The 17035-nt window shown below is 32.6% G+C and overlaps 1 protein-coding gene across 1 annotated transcript; it reads right to left on the bottom strand.

The window, feature by feature from the left end:
- Window positions 1-3530: 3530 nt before the first annotated feature.
- On the bottom strand, window positions 3531-16829 carry LOC115438410 (E3 ubiquitin-protein ligase RNF152). Its single transcript, XM_075353533.1, is given in 4 exon segments — window positions 3531-3904; window positions 3907-4260; window positions 5065-5157; window positions 16644-16829. Coding segments are annotated over 2 exon segments (615 nt in total). The 5' UTR covers window positions 4205-4260; window positions 5065-5157; window positions 16644-16829; the 3' UTR covers window positions 3531-3587.
- Window positions 16830-17035: the final 206 nt, after the last annotated feature.

The following is a 17035-nucleotide window of genomic DNA, read 5'->3' as shown; positions in this document are numbered from 1 at the left end:
GTTTGATAGAGTTGAGAATTTGCATAAATAGCTTCACTGTGTGATCAGAAAAAATATGCAAATACTAGAGTTGAGCTGTTATCTCTTAAAATCCACATATTTAAGGGTTAAATTTAAGACATATTTGAGCTGATATAGATTAATAAGTGTCTTAGCCACATGTTAAACATAAAATAGAAGCCGCTCCCCTCTAATTAAAGTCTAATATATGTATTTTAGTTTCATAATTCTTACTCTAACCCTGAGCCAAAGTTCACAGCTCCATAAAAACATGAAGGTTAAAAGGTCAATATCCAAATTAACCACTAGAGGGAGCTCTTCACCAGTTTATAATGGCCACAGGAGCAGAAAAGATGCAGTTTAGTGAGGATTTGTAGACAATAAACAGTAAATATACTAAATATTCATGAATGTAGAAGATGTGGTAAATGTACACAATGAATTTATTCCAGTAAAAGAGCAGATAAAATGAATTTACTGCAGTAAAAAGGAAAAAGGACTCAGTATATTAAGTATAAAAGTAAAATGTGGCCTCAGCCGTGCAGATTATTTAACCAGTTTTACTCCAAATATGTATTTATTTACTATGTATTTTACTAGTCTTAATTTTGGGAAGATGTGCCCTAATGATAATGATCAAAATTAAAATAATTCTCCTAAAATGCATTAAATCTAAATTCTGTTCTGAAAATGAAAGAGGTGGAAAGTATTCATATTTATGGTAAAATGTAGGGAGTGAAAGTAAAAGTTTTCAGAAAAATAAATATTCAGCAAAAAACACAGAAACCTGGAAACTCTACTAAAATATTTGTACTCAGTTACTAATTTTAGCTCATTTTATACTATGAAATAGAACTGCACAACATTTAATCTAGTGTAAAGCACTACGTTCAGCCATACCTTTATTTTTTTGTTCATTATTTTCTTTGTTTTTTTGTTCATTTCATTCATTTTTAACATTTAGTTCATTGTTTTGTGAATATTTCTACTATGTTTTTGTTCTGCATTTTTGTTCATTTTATTAAGAATTTTCCTCAAAGTGTTGCTTACCTCAGTGACATTTATCATTTTATTTTTTTATTTTTTTGTGATTTTTAAATACATTTGAATTATTTTCTGTTGATTTTGTTGCCTCTAAACTCTACATTCAGTTGCTGCTTAACCCTTTCATGCATGAATTATGAGAACATTCATCAAGATTTTTTTTCTTTATTCCTCTTTAGGCATTTAAAAAAACAATGAGATTATTATTTTTTTTTATGAAACTATTTTTCACAGAGTTGCAAATATGTGTGTTTAATTTTTAAAGCAACAAAACATGTATTTATTTATCTACTGTGTGAAAACTATGAAATAAAAACATTTAATGCTGCTAATTTGATGTTTTCTCACATTTTAATATACACTACAAACAAACAGGTATGGATATTTAAAATTTTGGGGCTATTTTTCTCAGTTGGGATTTTTTCACAACTTTTTTTTTTTTTTTTTTTTTTTTTTTGTGTGTGTGAATTGAATTGAAAAACATTTTTTAAATGACCGGACACAGTTTTATTTACAAATGACAAAAATGACCAAAAAAAAAAAAATGACCAAAAAAAAAAAAGAAAAATCCTTAACTTTTTGTTTGTAATGAACTCCAATGTTTAGTCATTTCATGGAGATAATATGCCAAAAAAAAAAAAAAAAAACTTTTGTTGTTAATTACAGTCTAATAACGACAACAAAATAACAAAAATGTGGGTCACATTGTCTCTGAAATGTGCCATCAGAGAGATTTTGATTACCGTGTTTTGGCCCTGATCAATATATTTTTTCAGAGTGTTTTTATTCCTCTTTAGGCATGAAAAAAACAATGTGATTGAAAAAATTTTTATGAACCTATTTTTCATGGAGTTGCAAAAATATCCACTCAGCTGGACATCATGCATTTAATTTTTGAAGCAAAGAAACATGTATTTATTGATACACTGTGTGAAAACTATGAAATAGATTTTTTTAATGCTGCTAATCTGGTATTTTGTCACATTTTAACATACTCTTATATTCGTTATTACTCACTTTACGGAGATAATATGCAAAAAAAAAAAGAAAAATGAAAGAAAAAAAAAGAAAAAATTAAGAAAAATGGTTAATTACAGTCTATTAACAATAACAAGCAATTGATTTACATTCAGACATGTTAGATTTGGTTTATCAAGAACAGCCAAGTTACAGTAATGTTATCAGTTGCAATTTATTGTGTACTGTGTTGGCTGATATGAAACTAAAACAACAAAATCCATGAATATACAAGAGAACAGCTGTAGAATAACTGTATACTGGAGTAATCACTACACTGTAAACCCCAATAATTTAATTTAACTCAAAAAATAGTTGAAACTGATTACACTGAAATTTTTAAGTAATGTAACTCTAAACCCGTTGCCTTAAAAAATTTAAGTAATGAGTAATGAAAACTTGAGTGTATTAAACCTAAATGCTCGATTTGAAGGGAATTGCTATTTAAGTCCAACACAATAAATGCCAAGTTAATTTAACTTAAATTTGTTCCAATGTCAGTTGCTTTGTATAATCTATAACTTAAAATCATCAGGTCATTGGACTCAATCCCAAGTTGCTTTAAAATAAAATCTTCTGCAATATAAATTGCTTTGCATAATTATTAAACTTAATATATCGTAGCATGGATGGAAATTAGGCAGGGAGTTAGTTTAATATAATTTACCAGTACAGGAAGTGCTTTTAATTTGGCAAGGCATAAAGATTTACATTAAAAAAAAGTGGTCATGACTAAAACTTAGTGATTTAAATCCATTCAACTTAAACTGTTTTTGTACTTTTGACTACGTCTACAAATTAGTAGAATATACAGGGTGGGGAAGCAAAATTTACAATATTTTGAGGCAGGGATTGAAAGACAGTGTATGACCAATTAGTTTATTGAAAGTCATGAGAATTTATTTGCCACAAGAAAATGTACATAATAGAAAATGTTTTTATTCTATGTGTCCTCCTTCTTTCTCAATAACTGCCTTCACACGCTTCCTGAAACTTGCACAAGTGTTCCTCAAATATTCGGGTGACAACTTCTCCCATTCTTCTTTAATAGTATCTTCCAGACTTTCTGGTAATAGTTTTGCTCATAGTCATTCTCTTCTTTCCATTATAAACAGTCTTTATGGACACTCCAACTATTTTTGAAATCTCCTTTGGTGTGACGAGTGCATTCAGCAAATCACACACTCTTTGACGTTTGCTTTCCTGATTACTCATATGGGCAAAAGTTTCTGAAAAGGTATGGATAATAGTGTTAGGTATGATTATGACATCAATATATGTTTGGTTTCAAAACAACTGACGTAGTGCCTGCTGAGAAAAAACAACTAAATGTTCATTGTAAATTTTGCTTCCCCACCCTGTACTTAACATTTTATAGTAATGTCATAAAACTGAAATCATTTAAGTACATTGTAATTAAAGCATTTTAGTAAATACAAAGTCCGGACTTACAGTGTATGCATGAAAGGGTTAATCATGACTATAATGATAAATGTTAGAAATAGAGATAAAACATGTTTTTCCTGTTAGACTTTCCTGTTTAGGATGTGCGGTCCAAACACAACCCCTATCACACAGACAACCACAAACATGACCCAGAAGACGACGGCCAGCACCTGCACACACAGCAGCGTCCTCTTGCTCTGCTGGATGACCTCCTCCTCTCCCATCAGCCCCGGCGCGGCCCCGTACGGCCTGTCCGGGTGCATCTGCTGCACTCGCAGGCTGACGGTGGGCAGGATGATGAAGCGGGCGTCGGTGCCGTCTCCCTCCAGGGACAGCACCACCCTCTGCGTGACCGTGGCCAGGCGTGTCGCCATGGTGACGGGCAGGCGGAAGGCCACCGGGGCAGCCTGGACAGGATGCGGGAGTTGCAGGGCAGGGAGAGGGCGTCCCCGGTCTCCAGGGGGGTGAGGTGGCGGCAGAGGGGACAGGGGATGGCCGGGGGTCCGCGGGGGTCACAGGGACACAGCTGGATCCGCTGGAGGCACTCGGAGCAGAAGACGTGGAGACACTCCAGCATCCGGGGGGCTTTGGTGAACTGGTTGTACTCCTGGTAGCAGATGGGACACTCCACGTCCGTGTGCTCCCCAGGGGTGGGACTGGGGCTGGGGGGCACAGCTGGGACAGCCCCCCTGGTCATGGTGGGAGTGGGTTTCAGAAGATGGTAGAGTTACTACAGCTAAGAGGATGTGGGTACTGCTGATGAGATGAGATAGGAAGGGATAAGAAAAGTTAAGTTAAGTTATGATAAGTTAAGTTATGTGATGATAAGTTAAGTTATGATAAGTTAAGTTAAGTTAGGTTAAGTTAAGTTAAGTTATGAGAAGTTAAGTTAGGTTAAGTTAAGTTTTATTATAAGTTAAGTTATGAGAAGTTAAGTTAAGTGACGATAAATTAAGTTATGATAAGTTAAGTTAGGTTAAGTTAAGTTAGGTTAAGTTAAGTTATGCTTGAAAAGATAAGACAAGATAAGTTAAGTTGCAATAAGTTAAGTTATGTTAAGATAAGTTAAGTTACGATAAGATGAGACAAGATAAGTTAAGTTAAGAATAAGTTAAGATAAGAAAGTTAGGTTAAGTTCCGATAATTTAAGTTAAGTTTAGTTAGGTTAAGTTACGATAAGATAAGATAAGATAAGATAAGTTTAGTTAGGTTAAGTTAAGTTACGAAAAGATAAGATAGGTTAAGTTAAGTAAAGTTGAATTAAGTTAAAGACAAGATAAAATAAAATAAGTTAAGTTAAGGTAAGTTAAGTTAAATTAAGTTAAAGAAAAACTTTCCATTGCATCATAAAACATTCATACAATAAGATAAGATAAAGTACAGGGAGGACAGAAAATAGGCTGAAATTATACAGGTGTGAAATGTGAAATATAAACAGAAAACAGAAATCTGCTATTTATATAAATATAGATTTACATAATATGTACATATTTACAGTATAGATGCACATACTGTGATATGGGGGGGGGGGGGTTGGGGACTGTACTGTGTGGGGACCTGTGGTATGGCTCCTTCTTGTACTGGGGGTGTAGAGTCTCAGGGCGTCCACAGTGTGATGCAGGGTGTGGGACCCCCCCCGTCACAGCATCACTGAAACACAGTAGGTTTATATACAGTTGTGGAAAAAAGTATTAGACCACCCTTGTTTTCTTCAGTTTCTTGTTCATTTTAATGCCTGGTACAACTAAAGGTACATTTGTTTGGATGAATATAATGATAACAACAAAAATAGCTCATAGTAGTTTAATTTCAGAGCTGATATCTATCCTTTTTCCATGTTTTCTTGATAATAACCAAAATCACTTCAGTTCTTACGTCAATATCTATGGCATTGTACTGATAAAAACAGTGCTTTTAGGCATTCCATGTTTTCTCTTCTGTCTGTTTTAGTCACATGATGCACACAGGAGTTAGGACTGGATTGCATAACCACTGTTTTTGATGACTTTTGTCAAGTTCAGGACATGTGGGTGGAAACCATGAATACATTCAAGAACACCATATAATAATGTGACAGATCATGTTTGGTTTCAGGAGATGAATAGAGCTGCATGTTCTGCTTTGAGATGGTTTTTAGGAACATCGCTGTAAACTTTTCGTATCTTTTCATTCATTGATGGTGTTTTATATGTATGGTATGAGTATAGTGTTTTTGTGTATGTTTTTAGAGTGGATGTATTGATGACATTTCTATTTTGTTTAACTTCTGCTGCTGTTGTCTTGGCCAGGACGCTCATGAAAAAGAGTCTTTTTCCTGATTAAATAAAGGTTAATAAATAAATCCCTGTAAACAGAGGTTTGACGTGTATTAACGTCCTAAAAACCTGCTGGATTTTCTGTCTCTCGTTGTTGAACTTTGTTTTATTTGTTTTTTTGGGACGGTGGACATATGTTGGGGATTTCCTCTGTTCTGTGTGTTTTCAGTTCACCTTGTTGTGGATGTCAAAATTAAATTACATTTTTAAAAAAGAAGATGGTGGAATCTACAAGCTGTTCATGAATGGTGTTATTTAAGTTTCAGTTAAAACTATAATATTTAAACTTGAATTTCCCTCAGGATCAATAAAGTATCTATCTATCTATCTATCTATCTATCTATCTATCTATCTATCTATCTATCTATCTATCTATCTATCTATCTATCTATCTATCTATCTATCTATCTATCTATCTATCTATCTGCAATAATCCAAAGTAAAAAAACAAAATTACAACATGGATTGTTTGACTAATTAATATTTTTATAAACTGATATTACCATTTATGTGTATCGTCTACTACAGTTACATTTTAGATGACGTTTTCTTTAATACATTGTGTGTGGGGCTTTTGGACACTATCCCTAAACTCATCATTTAAGTTGTGTTTAAGTAAACAGTCGACTAATATGATCCCACTCAGTTTTATAATGATTCATGCATGAAAACACCAGTGGACAGAGTTGTTTGTACATATACCCCAACACCAGTGGAGTTACTTTAACCCTTTCATGCACACAGGTCACTACAGTGGACAGCTATTCTACAGCTGTTCTCTTGTATATTCATGGATTTTGTTGTTCTTTTCGTTGTTGTTGTTGTTGTTGTTGGTTTTTTTTACACATATCTTTATTAAAGTTTTAAGACACTACATATCTTTTCTGGCATGAATTGGTAACATTATGTAGATCTCTCCTGAGCATAAAGCCCCAGAATCACAAGCCCTCCCCATAGTTTTCACACAATTTATCAGTAAACACATTTTCTGTGTGTCACAAATTAAACATGTGGTGTCCAGCTGAGTGGACATCTTTGCAACTTCATGAAAATAGGTTCACAAGAAATTTTTTTTTTTTTCATTATTACTTTTTTTAAAAATATATTTTAAAAAAAATTTTTTTTTAATTATTATTGTTATTTTTCAAATTATTATTATTTATTTTTCAGAAGAAAATTTTTAATCGCATTTTTTTTTTTTTTTCATGCCTAAAGAGGAATAAAAACACTCAGGAAAAAATTTTGATTAAGGTTCTCATAATTCATGCATGAAAGAGTTAATTTAAGTCTGAGAAAACTCCAAAAGGTTATGTGGTAAATGCCAGGGTCTACACTCCACCCCCACCCCCTCCAGGGATGCAGCTTTGTTTTTTCTCAGTTTTATGAACAGATTCCACAGAGCCTGAGTCATAGACATCCACAATTCACCCCCCCCCAACAAATCCACTCAACTTAATGTGTGCTGGACTGACAACACTGAGCAGGAAGCAGAGCCTTCACTTGTGTTAAAGTACAAATACTGTGAAAATACTCAAAGATACAAAAAGGTCCTGCATTAAAAACCTTATTTAATTCTTTCATGCATTGGATTATTTTGAGTGGGATACATATATTTCAGAAAACATTGCATCAATGCCCATATTAACAACAAATAAATGTTTCCTATTATGCAAAAGAAATGCTAAATGCAAATTTTTTGTATTATTTCTTTACTTATTATTATTTATTCCTATTTATTTAAACTGCTTTTATTTATATTTGTATTTTTATGGCAGGTTTTATATGACGCACATAATGGATGGCACTTTTTTTTAAAAATTTCATTGTACTTGTTACAATGACAATAAAGATTATTCTACTATTATTATTATTATTATTATTATTATTATTATTATTATTATTATTATTATTATTATTATTATTATTATCTATTCTATTCTATTCTATTCTATCAAGTGTTATTTACTGAAAAAGAGTGGGAAGAAACAAACACTTATTCAATCCACCACTTTATTACGATACAACACACAAACTATATAAATATATATTAAAACAACCTGTATGTACATTTATATCAATCAATATAATAATTATCATATATATACATATGATTCTATATACTCCAATACATATGTGGTAAACACAGTATAAACCCATATAAACTGACTATAATTTAGAATTCTACAAAATTTTCCTTGTAATTTATACTACATATGATTATCTCAATTATGTTTTTAAGTAACCCACAACTATATCAGTTCATATAAATATATAAAATGTATGATATAAACATGTATTCCACAACATAGTAGCTTAAATGCAACTTAAATAATACATATGTATGCTTTTTTTTTTTAGCAGTCGAACTTATCTGACCTGCTATGACACCCTGTGGCCACTAGAGGACCCCCAAGATAAGCTTTTCTTAATATTATCACCACGTTTTTGTTCAGTTTTTTGTGAATTTTGACTAATATTTTGATAATTTCTTGTCATTTGGTTACTAATTACCTTTACTTTTGTTTAGTTTGCTGTTATGTCATTCTTTTTTTTTTTTTTTTACATTTAGTTCATTGTTTTGTGAATTCTATTACTAAATTGATTTTTTGTTTTGTTTTGTTTTGTTTTGTTTGGCTCATTTAGTTTCAGATTTTCTCCTTTTTATGTTGTATATCTGATGAATTGTTGTTATTTTTTGTGAATATTATTATTATGTTGATCATCATTGTTCATTTTATTGATTATTTTCATCAATATGTTGCTTAACGCTATGATATTTATCATTTTATTCATTTTGTGTTATTTTGAAAAATATTTGGATTATTTTCTGTCCATTTTACTTCTCATTTTCTTAATTTTTGGTCATTTTCTTATATATCTCATAAATCTTTATAACTTTAGTTTTTGTCAATATTGTCACAATGTTTTTGTGTGAACTGTTATCATTATTTTGATTATTTCTTATATTTTTGTTGCTTATTACCTATTAGGCCTGTAACGGTACACGTACCGAACCGAACCGTTTCGGTACACACCTGTTCAGTACACAGCTGTACCGAAACAGCACAGTATGATGAGAAAAAGAAAAAGGAATGAAAGACGTCGTTCGATGCGGAAATTTAAATCCGCGCAACTTTCACACGGACATATGGAAGGACGCACACATTGACCCAAAATATGAAATAGCAGCTGATATAAGGTTAAAAAAAACAACAACAAATATGATGTGAACCTGGAAGGAAGAGACTGAAGACCCTCCACCATCAGTCCAGTCCAGTCTGGATCAGTTCAGGTTCAGGTGAAAGACAACAACGAAGAAAGAGACGGTGTTAAAACGGACGTTGTTTGGCCCCTAGGAACTACGGTAGTTCTAAAACACTTACACTAGCTCCGTCTGTCTGTCTGTCTGTCTGTCTGTCTGTCTGTCTATCACACATGCTGTATAACAGAGTAATAAATAGAACGTTGAAAGTATGTAAAGTTTCACTTTCGTTTCACGACAGCATTCGTTACGTTATTTATGGACCGCACCCCCTACCCCCGGCTCCGACAAAAAAAAAAAAAAAAAAAAATCCCCCGTGCACACAGGCACAAAACACAGTTTGTTCTCTGTCCTAAAATAAATAATTTGGTTCATTGTGTTGTCAGTGTTTCTCTTCAGTTTGTTTCAACAGAATACCAGTTTACCCTCTTGTTAATGTTGCACTTCATGTGAAATTTTTTTGTTATTTTTCTGCAGAATGTGAACTGACAGAACTGTGATCAGATTTTTCTTGTTTGTTTAAAACTACCTTTCAGGGAAAAGTGCAATACTAATGTTTAAAATACATGTAGTAATATTAATAATTAATTTTATTTTCTATTTGATTTGTAGCAGCAGAATTATATTATTCCTGTTTTTCTATATTCTATTGTCTCCAAAAACTGGGGGGGGGGGGTTTTTTAAAAAATTCCTAAATGCATTAATAGATATTTTGAGGGGTTTTCTTTCTTCCCGTACCGAACCAAAAAAAAACGAACCGTGGCTTTGAAAACCAAAAACGGACCGAACCGAAAATTTTGTGTATCGTTACAGCCTTTTTACCTATATTTTGGTTCAATTTACTGATAATATTTATGTATATGAATACTATTTATCCTTTTATAAATATTTTTGTGATTTTAAAAAATTAAGTATTTTCTGTTCATTTTCACCTATTCTTCTTTTCTTCTTTTTTGTGTTTATCTTATTTTTTCATTGTTTTGTGAATTCTATTACTATGCTGATCTCTTTTTGTCCATTTTCTTTCTTATTTTTTTTAATTTTTTGGTCATTTTCTTTGGTATCTCATCAGTTTTTCTAACTTTGTTATCTCTGACCAACCTTCTGTACCTTTAAATCATGTCATATATCTATTTTTTGGGCTGATTTAAGGCCGTAGCTGATCAATTTTGAGGGGTTTGTGAATCTCTTGCATCCACCCTGACATTAACACCGACGTTTCTGCAGAATTAACTCCTCGGTGGAGGTTTGCTCTCTCATTTTGCTCCAGTTTGTGGTGAAATTAAAGTCTCTGGATCATTGAAGACTTTGCCGGCTTTAAAAAACGCTCCAATTTTCTCTCATTTTTTACTTTCACACACATTCAGATGATTTCCTGCTGTGATTTATCACACTTTATATTTGCTTTGACGTTGTTTTTCTCCACTGTGTTGCATCGTTCACATGGGACGACAACAAACCAACCACAGTGGAGTCTCGGGGGGGTGTTGTTGCTTAGCAGATGGGGTCTCCTCTGAGGCAGGAGACCCAATAGATCTGAGGGTTTTCAGGGTTTTCTCAGCTTTATCTGAGGCTTAAACACTGTCAGGGCTTTCATTGCTATAAGAATGAGGCATTTTTTGGCATAATTTTGGACCTGGGGAGTTTATAACAAGGCTTAACGTAATGCTCTTCAATAGCACTTCCATGAATATTACACATACAACAACATATAATTCACTTTCAACACTTTCATAATAGTAATCGTATTAACTCTCACATTAATTAATAAATGAATCCTTAATTAAAGTTTCTGAGTGTATGGAGATTCAATTGTAGGTTTTATACCAGGTATTTAATATCTACTATTGTGCAACACCATGTTTGATTTTTTTGACTATTATTAAAACTGAACATATAGCAAGAAGATTCTGGATCTGAAGGATTGAAAATGATTAAAAATCAGATCATCAGATATGGACCATTTTTACCTGAATCAGCCTCAATGTGCACAGAGAACTTTTCTTTTTAACAGTTTTTTAATGTATTAATTTTCGTCACTAAGTTTCAAGCTTAAGAAATGTAATTGAGGCCTGACCGTTATGATTCTGCCAAAAAAAAAAAAAAAAAAAACGGTAAATTTAGAAGCATAAACATACTCAAAAATTCACAAAAGTTGTCAGGTATGGTGAAAACTTTCTGGAATTTATGGGTGATCAGGCAAAAAATAGCAAAAATGTTAGTTCTGGGGTTTCCTAATGCTCCATCTCAATGAACGGCACATTTCACATCCATGTATGAAACTTAAAACAAGTCTGTGACATCAAGACCCGTCAAAAAACTGACCTGGTCACATGACATCAACTCAACAGGACGTCCCACCCCTTCTTGTTAGGTCGCGTGGAATCTTATTTCAGGAAAATAATGTATTTCAGTCAAGAAACTGTGAAAGGGCTTCAACAGATTTATTATCCACCATGTTTTCAGAGACGTTGTCATGGCTTGGAAAAATGTTTTATTTTGTTTTTACAGATACCCCAAAAAGGAAGAAAACCACTTTTTTTAATTATATATAATTTATTTCTCTAATTTGCTAAATTCTTCATTCACAAGTGTAAGTTCTGTAACGCAAAACCAAATTTTATTTACTTTTTGAAAGATGTTGAACATTATTTAAAGAGTTTAGATAAATCTGGAAACAAAAAGGCTATACAAAAAACAGCAATATTTGTTTTCATTTAGACATTGTATTATAACTGTATAAACCTTCCTCCTGGAAAATTTGATGTTATTTTCCCTTGTTGTATATATTGACTGTATACTATACCTCGCTGAATAGAGAGTTGTATTTAAAATAAATAAATAAAAACATAAATAAATAAATAAAGAGAAAAATAAATTATTATTATTATTATTATTAATAATAATAATAATAATAATAATAATAATAATAATGTATTTCAGTCAAGTAATTTTTGATCCTGTTTGTGTAATTTCATTATTGACACCTATGATGTTTGTCAGTTTAACAGATAATTTTCAAAGTGAATTTGTTGTAAAACAGTTGAAGTATCAGATTTTGAAACGATATAAATATCAAGATGACACACCTGAAAATCCTGGAAGAAGATGTTTCTGAAGCTCAACATGACCAGACTGGAACCACTAAACCTCTTCACTACTTTTTTTACCTCAATCTCCAATATTGAGCTAACATATGCTAATGCTAATGGGGCTGTCAAGGGATGATCTGAGTCTCCGGACGATGTGAATTGCACATACGTAGAAGCATTTATCTCTGTCAGCCATCTTTTACAACTCGCTACAGCAACCTCGCAAAGATCGCATCATTGGCATAGAGCCGCAATTCCCCCCCACTGCTCAGTTTCCCCAGATTTAGATCAAAACGTTTGTCAGCTGTGAAAGAAACTGAAAGTAGACATAGAAACTGACTCTCGAAATCACTTCTGATCCCTAGACAGACACTCCTTGAAGGTAAAGTCTCTGTACTTTTGCATAATTTGACTCATACAACAGTGATTTGTCCTGGTGAGGTTGCAGTAGTGAGTCATAAAAGATGGCCGACAGAGATAAATGCTACTACGCATGCATGACTCACATCGTCCAGAGACTCAAATAGTCCCTTGACAGTGGCCATTGAGCTGATTCACACTAAACTCGGCTAAAATTTGCTTAGAGGTCTTATTTCTGTCTTTGTGCATAAGAAATCAATAGAAGTGAATCCCCAAAGGAACTTTGTGTTGGTAAATGCAAGTTATGCAAATTTACAGGATTTCAGTTCTGTTCAACATGTTGATGCTCATATGAACTATCTTTTCAGCTCAAAAATGTCCAATTTCATCACAATTAATGCTAGATTTTCATGTCACAAATGGCCAAGTTATATTTGAACTGAATTTACCTGAAAAACAAATATTCTTTTCTTTTAGATTCCCCAAATTTTCTTACCAGATTCTATCCTACATATCACATGTTTTATTTTTACAGGTTCTATATGGAGTATGGTGCTGATCCATCCTGCTTATGTTACACCAATACATACATTAAGAATGTCACACGTCACTTTTTAAATCAACAGTTTTCTAATAATAAGCATTTCTATAAAGAAATAACAACTCTATATTGTTATTTCCTCTTTAGTATGATGATAAACTATACAATAAATAATTCTGATCCTAGTTTTTGCACAGGGATCATTAGTGTAAACGGTGACATGGCTGCAGAGCATCAGTATGATGGGATCTGTAACAACCATGTCACATCCGTCCACTGCCACATTTTGTGTTTTTGTGTCAGCTGTTATTGTTTTAGATCCACAATACTAACATTTATGAATAAGAGGAGAATTAGCAATAGTAAGTATATAAGTTTATTACAAATAAAGTACTGGTACTGACCAGAGCATCATGGGTAATGTCACGTCCGTCCACCAGCAAAAGTTTTCACATACACGTGCTATTCAAAATCCAATATTTCTGAAAATAGAGCTTCCACTGTCAAATAATATCAGTAGTCTGTGCACAAATGGATTAGCATTATTTCAACGCAGTTGTATGCATTTCTTACAACTGTTTTTTTTTTTTTGACAAAAATGGCCACTCATTTGACCCCCTAAGTAAATTTGAGCCAATCTAAATGTTTCTTCACCACAAACTGTGACTTTCTTGACTTGTAAAATTATCTTCTAAATTAATAAATATCATGTGTAACTAAAGACACAATTAAAATAGGATCAGCTATATATCTTGTCTCTCTTCACTGATTTATTTATTTTTTTTCCAGAATTAGGTCACATGGGCCATGGAGGAAGGGGCGGGGCTTCAGCTCTCTACACTAACATCGTAATCGAACCAACACCACCGTCACGTTTTACTCACATGTTTTAAAGTTCGGTCACTATCAGCAATCTACACTATAATGCTGTGTGAGATTGTTGCCATGGTGATATGAGTTTTGCCATGTTGTGTGTATTCTGACGTTTCATCATGACACAGGAAGTTTTTGTAAGTATAACAGGTACTTTGTCCAATCTGCTCCAAATCTGATAGTGGTGGTTTTAGATCCAGCCTGAACACACGTCAAGATTGAGGTCATTACCGTGGCAACACAGCAAACAGGAAGTGCTTGTAACTCAGGTTTTTTTATCTGATCTTCAACAAAGTTTTTTTGTGTTTTGCACACGTCATGTACAGCCTTAGTACATGCAAATAAAGTGGAGTGTGTCTAATAACCCCAAAGACCCTTAAACAACCTTTTTCTTTCTTTTTGGTGATTTTCAGATCATTTTTTCTTTACGGTTCTTCTTTCCTTGGTGATTTTGTTAACATTTATAATAATATTATTCCCTGTATTTTGTATTTTTCGGTGAAATCTGGTATTTTCCTATATTTAATTCACTTATCTTGAAAAAAAAAACAAAGAAAAACTGAACTTCCTCAGTAAAATATTTCACTATTTGATTATAAAACAAATGTCTCCATCCACTGTCATTGATCCAGTCAATGTTGTAGAAGACAACAGTGTTTCCATGGTAACTACAGAGCCTCTGAACATCCAAATGGATCATATCTGATGACCATGAAAAGATGACAAACTGCAATTCACATCAATCATTTACATGTATTGCTAAGATTAGTGGATCAACAGGTATTAAACGTGTTACATCAGTGCATGCTTTTGTGATGACAAATGCAATGACTTCATATTTAGTGTGAATTAAATGACGAAAACTGTTTGACATCATACTGTCAGGTCCATAAGTTTTTGACGGTGAGACCTAGTTTGTAGTTTTGCTTCTTAATCAGTTACAGTTGAAATTATTGAAATTACTAAATAGCTAATGCAATATTTTTGATTAGAACAGTGGATGTTTTTGTTCACCATTGGCTGTTTTGGTGTAAAATGGGTCAAATTAGAGCAGATCAGAATATGGGGGTTTAAAAAAATAATTTTATTTCCACAAAGTCTAGTTTCTTCCCAGAGTGGTAGGGAAGTATCAGCGCAGTTTCTTCATCTTAGGTTAAAAAAAAAGATAATTATATTATATTATATTATATTATATTATATTATATTAGATTAGATTAGATTAGATTAGATTAGATTAGATTAGATAGAACTTTACTGATTTTTAGGGCAGAGCCTTTCCTTTAACAACCATCTCTAAAACACTGTGATATTACCCACAAGTTCAGTGGACATGACTCCTTTTGTTTATTCACCTTTTAAAAACGTATTAATTTGAAATCTTAATACCAACGTTAACCCTTAAAGAAGTTGAACTATTTTTGTGTGATTTTTTTTCACTACACTGAACATTTCTAAATAATTTTTCAATATGAACTTTGAATATCCTCTACATTTTGTATTTTTGAGTGAAAATCATGTATTTTCCTATATTTAATTCACTGATCATGTAGCTGTTCATAAAAGCTCAGCGTAAATTCAAATCTTATTATATCAAAACAATGGAATAAGGGACAATTGCAAACTAACATTTTAACCATTTTTTTCTCATATATTGTATAAATTACATTTTTGTCTTTTTGCAGTTTGTATGTTTTTAGTTTATATATATATATATATATATATATATATGTGGGATGGTTAGTTGGTTGTAGGGATGTAACGATTACCAGTATAACGATAAACTATGGTAAAATTGCAGACGGTTAGTATTACCGTTTAAATTGTAATTATCATGATAACAGTGTTTGATTACCGCACTTTCAGGGGAAAAAACGCCTATGTAAAGACCTGCTTTTATGTTAAATATTTGAGTATAGTTTTAATTTATTACAATTTTAATTTTCTGTACCTAATATTTGGAACCAATATTCATTTTTAAAGTCTTTGAAAAGGTTTGTTAAGTATCTGTGTGTTATTTATGCAATAAATTATATACATTTTTCAAATCAGATTTTATATATTTTTTTTGTTTTGTTTTTTGTCTTTTTATGTTTTTATAGTAGGTTAAAGTGAAAAAATAATAGACAGATGATATAGAAAAACAGATCCCAAACATGGGTATAGTAAACATTTGTTTATATTGTACATAAAGGCAAAATCAAAAGGACTGAAAAACAAAAATAGGCTCAGACCACTAGGGGTTAATATTTGAATCTTTCTGCAACAGAAAGTACATTGTGCCAATTATTTTATTTGTTTTTTTTGTTTTTGTTTTTTTCCAAAATACAACTTGGTTAAATTATTTCAGTGTGTATATAAATACTTTTTGAACATTTTGAGCACAATTTCAATAATACCGTGATAATAATGATAACCGTGATAATTTTGGTCACAATAACCGTGATATGAAATTTTCATAACGTTACATCCCTAGTTGGTTGTTAGGGACAGTGTACATGAATGACAGGAAAACAGCACAACACCAAATATACACACAAGAAAAAAGCAACACAATAACTATAAAAAACAGTAGTGAAAAATTGCCATTGCACATTGGAAAGTACTAGTAGAAACAAGTGGCAAAGTAATAATAATAATAATAATAAGTAGTGTATTATGTTGTAATATAATATGATAGTATGCAGTGGACTTACTCAGCATACATCCACCTCTCCAGTCCCAGTATGTCCACTTCCCCTCATGTCGGTGCAGATCTCATCCCCTCTTTGACTGGTCTGAGCCGCTCTGTTCCCTGTTTTCACTCCGTCTCACCTGGTTTTACTGGTGGATCCCCCATGAGGCATCGCTGTGGTTTGCTCACGTTAATTAAACCCTAGGTGATGTGACGGTAACCAAGACACACAACGCACAAAATGACAGATTAGAGCACCGTGATCCTGACAGCTCCTACTGTACTCACATATTATGTTATTATACTTGTACTGAGTCAGCATGTAGGGCTTTAAAATACTACAACTGCCCCTGTAATTACATCTGTCAAGTCTTTCAGGCATCTGTGGACACTTCATTTCACTCTATTTTGGGC

Source organism: Sphaeramia orbicularis, chromosome 18, assembly GCF_902148855.1.
Source record: "Sphaeramia orbicularis chromosome 18, fSphaOr1.1, whole genome shotgun sequence".
Taxonomy (NCBI): domain Eukaryota; kingdom Metazoa; phylum Chordata; class Actinopteri; order Kurtiformes; family Apogonidae; genus Sphaeramia; species Sphaeramia orbicularis.
Note: the sequence above shows the minus strand (reverse complement) of the source record. Positions and strands in the feature narration are given on the sequence as shown.